This window comes from Callionymus lyra, chromosome 17 (assembly GCF_982586985.1).
Source record: "Callionymus lyra chromosome 17, fCalLyr1.hap1.1, whole genome shotgun sequence".
Lineage (NCBI taxonomy): Eukaryota > Metazoa > Chordata > Actinopteri > Syngnathiformes > Callionymidae > Callionymus > Callionymus lyra.
In genome coordinates this window covers 23,299,974-23,307,473 of record NC_141834.1, presented here as the reverse complement: position 1 = coordinate 23,307,473, position 7,500 = coordinate 23,299,974, and the positions used below count along the sequence as shown (strand labels likewise).

The following is a 7,500-nucleotide window of genomic DNA, read 5'->3' as shown; positions in this document are numbered from 1 at the left end:
ACTACACTATCACAACACCAGAGTCAAGTACTCGACAATACTACACATATATACTTGTTACTACACTATCACAACACAAGAGTCAAGTACTGAACAATACTACACATATATACTTGTTACTACACTATCACAACACCATAGTCAAGTACTGGACAATACTACACATATATACTTGTAACTACACTATCACAACACCAGAGTCAAGTACTCGACAATACTACACATATATACTTGTTACTACACTATCACAACACCAGAGTCAAGTACTGGACAATACTACACATATATACTTGTTACTACACTATGACAACACCAGAGTCAAGTACTGGACAATACTACACATATATACTTGTTACTACACTATCACAACACCAGAGTCAAGTACTGGACAATACTACACATATATACTTGTTACTACACTATCACAACACCAGAGTCAAGTACTAGACAATACTACACATATATACTTGTTACTACACTATCACAACACCAGAGTCAAGTACTGGACAATACTACACATATATCCTTGTTACTACACTATCACAACACCAGAGTCAAGTACTGGACAATACTACACATATATACTTGTTACTACACTATCACAACACCAGAGTCAAGTACTCGACAATACTACACATATATACTTGTTACTACACTATCACAACACCAGAGTCAAGTACTCGACAATACTACACATATATACTTGTAACCACACTATCACAACACCAGAGTCAAGTACTCGACAATACTACACATATATACTTGTTACTACACTATCACAACACCAGAGTCAAGTACTCGACAATACTACACATATATACTTGTTACTACACTATCACAACACCAGAGTCAAGTACTGGACAATACTACACATATATACTTGTTACTACACTATCACAACACCAGAGTCAAGTACTCGACAATACTACACATATATACTTGTTACTACACTATCACAACACAAGAGTCAAGTACTGAACAATACTACACATATATACTTGTTACTACACTATCACAACACCAGAGTCAAGTACTCGACAATACTACACATATATACTTGTTACTACACTATCACAACACAAGAGTCAAGTACTGAACAATACTACACATATATACTTGTTACTACACTATCACAACACCAGAGTCAAGTACTCGACAATACTACACATATATACTTGTTACTACACTATCACAACACCAGAGTCAAGTACTCGACAATACTACACATATATACTTGTAACCACACTATCACAACACCAGAGTCAAGTACTCGACAATACTACACATATATACTTGTTACTACACTATCACAACACCAGAGTCAAGTACTGGACAATACTACACATATATACTTGTTACTACACTATCACAACACCAGAGTCAAGTACTCGACAATACTACACATATATACTTGTTACTACACTATCACAACACAAGAGTCAAGTACTGAACAATACTACACATATATACTTGTTACTACACTATCACAACACCAGAGTCAAGTACTCGACAATACTACACATATATACTTGTTACTACACTATCACAACACAAGAGTCAAGTACTGAACAATACTACACATATATACTTGTTACTACACTATCACAACACCAGAGTCAAGTACTGAACAATACTACACATATATACTTGTTACTACACTATCACAACACCAGAGTCAAGTACTGGACAATACTACACATATATACTTGTTAGTACACCATCACAACACCAGAGTCAAGTACTGGACAATACTACACATATATACTTGTTACTACACTATCACAGCACCAGAGTCAAGTACTGGACAATACTACACATATACTTGTTACTACACTATCACAACACCAGAGTCAAGTACTGGACAATACTACACATATATACTTGTTACTACACTATCACAACACCAGAGTCAAGTACTGGACAATACTACACATATATACTTGTTACTACACTATCACAACACCAGAGTCAAGTACTCGACAATACTACACATATATACTTGTAACCACACTATCACAACACCAGAGTCAAGTACTGGACAATACTACACATATATACTTGTTACTACACTATCACAACACCAGAGTCAAGTACTGGACAATACTACACATATATACTTGTTACTACACTATCACAACACCAGAGTCAAGTACTCGACAATACTACACATATATACTTGTTACTACACTATCACAACACAAGAGTCAAGTACTGAACAATACTACACATATATACTTGTTACTACACTATCACAACACCAGAGTCAAGTACTCGACAATACTACACATATATACTTGTTACTACACTATCACAACACAAGAGTCAAGTACTGAACAATACTACACATATATACTTGTTACTACACTATCACAACACCAGAGTCAAGTACTGAACAATACTACACATATATACTTGTTACTACACTATCACAACACCAGAGTCAAGTACTGGACAATACTACACATATATACTTGTTAGTACACCATCACAACACCAGAGTCAAGTACTGGACAATACTACACATATATACTTGTTACTACACTATCACAGCACCAGAGTCAAGTACTGGACAATACTACACATATACTTGTTACTACACTATCACAACACCAGAGTCAAGTACTGGACAATACTACACATATATACTTGTTACTACACTATCACAACACCAGAGTCAAGTACTGGACAATACTACACATATATACTTGTTACTACACTATCACAACACCAGAGTCAAGTACTGGACAATACTACACATATATACTTGTTACTACACTATCACAACACCAGAGTCAAGTACTGGACAATACTACACATATATACTTGTTACTACACTATCACAACACCAGAGTCAAGTACTGGACAATACTACACATATATCCTTGTTACTACACTATCACAACACCAGAGTCAAGTACTGGACAATACTACACATATATACTTGTTACTACACTATCACAGCACCAGAGTCAAGTACTGGACAATACTACACATATATACTTGTTACTATACTATCACAACACAATTGTACATGTTTGTCATCATCTGATCTTGAAGGTCTAACAGTATTTTGGTCTAACTTCAGGAGAGACTCTTCCTCTGAGTTCAGGAAACAAGATCATCCTCAGGTTCAGCACGAACGGTTCATCGACGGCTAAAGGCTTTCATTTCGTGTATCAAGGTGAGTCGTGACGATGTTCCTCCAGAGAACTCACTGATGTTCTGATGTTCCTCCACCAGCCGTGCCTCGGACCAGCGCCACTCAGTGCAGCTCCGTCCCCGAGCCTCGCTTCGGGAAGCGCATCGGCAACGACTTTGGCATCGGGATGCTGGTTGTGTTCGAGTGCAGCCCCGGCTACACGCTGCACGGCTCGCACGCCATCAGGTGCGAGGCCGTGGCCAACGCTCTGGCCCAGTGGAACGGCACGGTGCCCACATGTGCCGGTGAGTGTCCTGCTGAGCCAACACTGGGAGGCGCTGCCAGGTCTGGTCCTGGATCTCGTTCATCCTGGAGTCACTGCAGGGACCGACGTCTCAGACACGGAGGGAAGACGTTGATCCTGGAGAGTGAAGAACATCAAGTCATTAACAGTCGAGTACTGTTGCTTCCAAATACTGAGTCCCTGATGGCTGCAGCTTCATAGTATTTATCTGAAATGCTCCTGACTACAAAACTCGGCAGAGTTATACTACAGAGCGTGGCACAGAAATACTACAGAGCCTCGCGGAGTAATACTACAGAGTCTCACGGAGTAATACTAAAGAGCCTTGCGGAGTAATACTAAAGAGCCTCGCGGAACAATACTACAGAGCCTCACTGAGTTATACTAAACAGCCTCGCGGAGTAATACTACAGAGTCCCACAGAGTAATACTAAAGAGCCTTGCGGAGTAATACTAAAGAGCCTCGCGGAGTAATACTACAGAGCCTCACTGAGTTATACTAAACAGCCTCACGGAGTAATACTACAGAGTCTCACGGAGTAATACTACAGAGTCTCACGGAGTAATACTAAAGAGCCTTGCGGAGTAATACTAAACAGCCTCGCGGAGTAATACTACAGAGTCTCACGGAGTAATACTACAGAGTCTCACGGAGTAATACTAAAGAGCCTTGCGGAGTAATACTAAAGAGCCTCGCGGAGTAATACTAAAGAGCCTCGCGGAGTAATACTAAAGAGCCTTGCGGAGTAATACTACAGAGCCTTGCGGAGTAATACTAAAGAGCCTCGCGGAGTAATACTAAAGAGCCTCGCGGAGTAATACTAAAGAGCCTTGCGGAGTAATACTAAAGAGCCTCGCGGAGTAATACTAAAGAGCCTTGCGGAGTAATACTAAAGAGCCTCGCGGAGTAATACTAAAGAGCCTTGCGGAGTAATACTAAAGAGCCTTGCGGAGTAATACTACAGAGCCTCACTGAGTTATACTAAACAGCCTCGCGGAGTAATACTACAGAGTCTCACGGAGTAATACTAAAGAGCCTCGCGGAGTAATACTAAAGAGCCTCGCGGAGTAATACTAAAGAGCCTTGCGGAGTAATACTAAAGAGCCTCGCGGAGTAATACTAAAGAGCCTGGCGGAGTAATACTAAAGAGCCTTGCGGAGTAATACTACAGAGCCTCACTGAGTTATACTAAACAGCCTCGCGGAGTAATACTACAGAGTCTCACGGAGTAATACTACAGAGTCTCACGGAGTCATATTACAGAGCCTCGCGGAGTAATACTACAGAGCCTCGCGGAGTAATACTACAGAGCCTTGAGGAGTAATACTACAGAGCCTCGCGGAGTAATACTACAGAGCCTCGCGGAGTAATACTACAGAGCCTGGCGGAGTAATACTACAGAGGCTCGCGGAGTAATACTACAGAGCCTCATGGAGTAATACTACAGAACCTCTCAGAGTAATACAATAGAGTTGCAGTGTAATACTTCAGATCCTTGGGTATTAATACTACAGAGTGTAGCGGTGTAATACCATGGAGCCTCACAGATAATACTACAGAGGAATACTGCTTCAGAGGTTCACTGAGTAATACTAGTGACCTCAAATATCTTCTGTCCAAAAGTAACGATTCAAGGCCTTGATTCATAAAACTACCTTCAGAACCAGATCAACACAAATAGAAAACGTGAATCTCGAGTCGTTTAAAACCAGAAACTTTTCAACTTTATTTTAAAACAATCATCAAAGACATGTTGTGAGACTTTATCATATTTACAGCAAGAAATGAAAGAGTTTGTATCAAAAGTGACAAAAGGAGATTTTCAACGATTGAAGAACAGAAACCGTCTGGATGTTTGTCCGACGTCTGAAATATGTGAAGGAGATCAGATGTGATCACAGCCGGAGCCGCGAACACCAACCCGAGCGAAACATGATCAAATGAAGCGAAAGAACAAAAAGAAAGAACAACAAACACACTCGTCGACAACTGTGTCGCGACGAGGAAGGTTTGAGGTTCTGGCGTCTCTTGGACCGAACTATGATGGTCCAGAGGAACAGGAAGTTGACCAAGAGAAGAGGAAGTTCAGTTCAGGTTCTGAAACACAAATGAAGGTTAAAACTTAGTTCTGCCTCCAGACGAACAAACGTGTTTTTGGACATTTGTTGTCGACTCAAGATCAGCTTCAACACAATTGACTCTTAATTCTGTCGGCGCTTCTGGAAGTCGTTGATTAGCTCGATTGTGTCGAGGAAACGTATGTGTCGCTGCTGAATATCTCTCTGATTGTTGTGTACTTCACGAGTGTGTGGCACGAGTGTGTACTTCACTCGTGTGTGGTACGAGTGTGTACTTCACGAGTGTGTCGCACGAGTGTGTACTTCACGAGTGTGTGGCACGAGTGTGTACTTCACGAGTGTGTGGCACGAGTGTGTACTTCACAAGTGTGTTGCACTCGTGTGTACTTCACTCGTGTGTCGCATGAGTGTGTCGCACGAGTGTGTACTTCACGAGTGTGTGGTACGAGTGTGTACTTCACGAGTGTGTCGCACGAGTGTGTACTTCACGAGTGTGTGGCACGAGTGTGTACTTCACGAGTGTGTCGCACGAGTGTGTACTTCACGAGTGTGTGGCACGAGTGTGTACTTCACGAGTGTGTGGCACGAGTGTGTACTTCACAAGTGTGTTGCACTCGTGTGTACTTCACTCGTGTGTCGCACGAGTGTGTCGCACGAGTGTGTACTTCACGAGTGTGTGGTACGAGTGTGTACTTCACGAGTGTGTCGCACGAGTGTGTACTTCACGAGTGTGTGGCACGAGTGTGTACTTCACAAGTGTGTCGCACGAGTGTGTACTTCACGAGTGTGTGGCACGAGTGTGTACTTCACGAGTGTGTACTTCACGAGTGTGTACTTCACAAGTGTGTACTTCACGAGTGTGTGGCACGAGTGTGTACTTCACAAGTGTGTGGCACGAGTGTGTACTTCACGAGTGTGTACTTCAAGAGTGTGTACTTCACGAGTGTGTACTTCCCGAGTGTATACTTCACGAGTGTGTACTTCACGAGTGTATACTTCACGAGTGTGTACTTCACGAGTGTGTACTTCACGAGTGTGTACTTCACGAGTGTGTACTTCACGAGTGTGTACTTCACGAGTGTGTCGCACGAGTGTGTACTTCACGAGTGTGTACTTCACGAGTGTGTACTTCCCGAGTGTGTCGCACTAAGAGTACAAACACACGCTATGTTAAGTCTCCTCGTGTGCGACGTGTTCAGCCGACATAATAGATGTGCAGGATGTGAACTCCGGGTCCAGCCAGGCGTGACCGGCAGCCCCGGCGACACGGATCCCTGGCAGGACCGGGACACGCCACAGTCGAGATCCAGGCACGGCGCCGGCGCCATCTGTCGCCTCCCGACCTCCGACGGGCTCAAAGGCCGGGTCACGTGACGAGCCAGCCCACTAAAGTGTCTGAGGAGCGCCGAGGATCCGGACGCCGGGTTCGAGGCCTCCGTCAAACGATAAGAGTCCAGAGCCGCTTGAACGCCAGTGACTTCTATCCACAGATCGGATCTGGCTGCAGTGACTCACCCAGAATAATAGATGTCGTCTCGCAGAAGCGACAAAAACTCTCGGTTACTCTCGGACGGTTGGTGACGTCGTCTCACTTACAGGAAGATGTTCCTTCTGCGGAGACACTCGACAACTGCTGAGTCGGCACTTTTTGGTGTCGCGGAGAAGATCCAGTTTGATGTCAGTCTTTGTTTGTTCAGCGATGGTTTAAAAATCAATGAGTCTACGTTTGGACTGGAAATGATTCATCGTTGGATGAACGTACAGAAGCTCGGGGATCATTCAAGGATGTCTGGACGCCTCCCTAGGAAGGTGGTCCAGACACTTCTGGTTCTTACTTTCAGATCTATTCATGGTCAGACCTTCCATCGGTGATCTGATCCAGACTTACACCCCAGCTCGGGCTCTGAGGTCTGTGGATCAGAATCTACTGATGGTTCCTGAAGCTCCTCAGCTCTGGAACCATCTGTTGATCTGTGGA

General features: G+C 43.3%; 1 protein-coding gene across 1 annotated transcript in view; it reads left to right on the top strand.

Moving 5' to 3' along the window:
- LOC148063047 (CUB and sushi domain-containing protein 3-like) overlaps positions 1 to 7,500 on the top strand; it is a 414,667-nt gene that overhangs the window by 233,867 nt on the left and 173,300 nt on the right. Inside the window, exons 33-34 of the mRNA XM_087812099.1 lie at positions 3,086 to 3,181; positions 3,241 to 3,444. Coding sequence (XP_087668225.1) covers positions 3,086 to 3,181; positions 3,241 to 3,444 — 300 coding nt within the window. The remainder of the gene's footprint in view (positions 1 to 3,085; positions 3,182 to 3,240; positions 3,445 to 7,500) is intronic.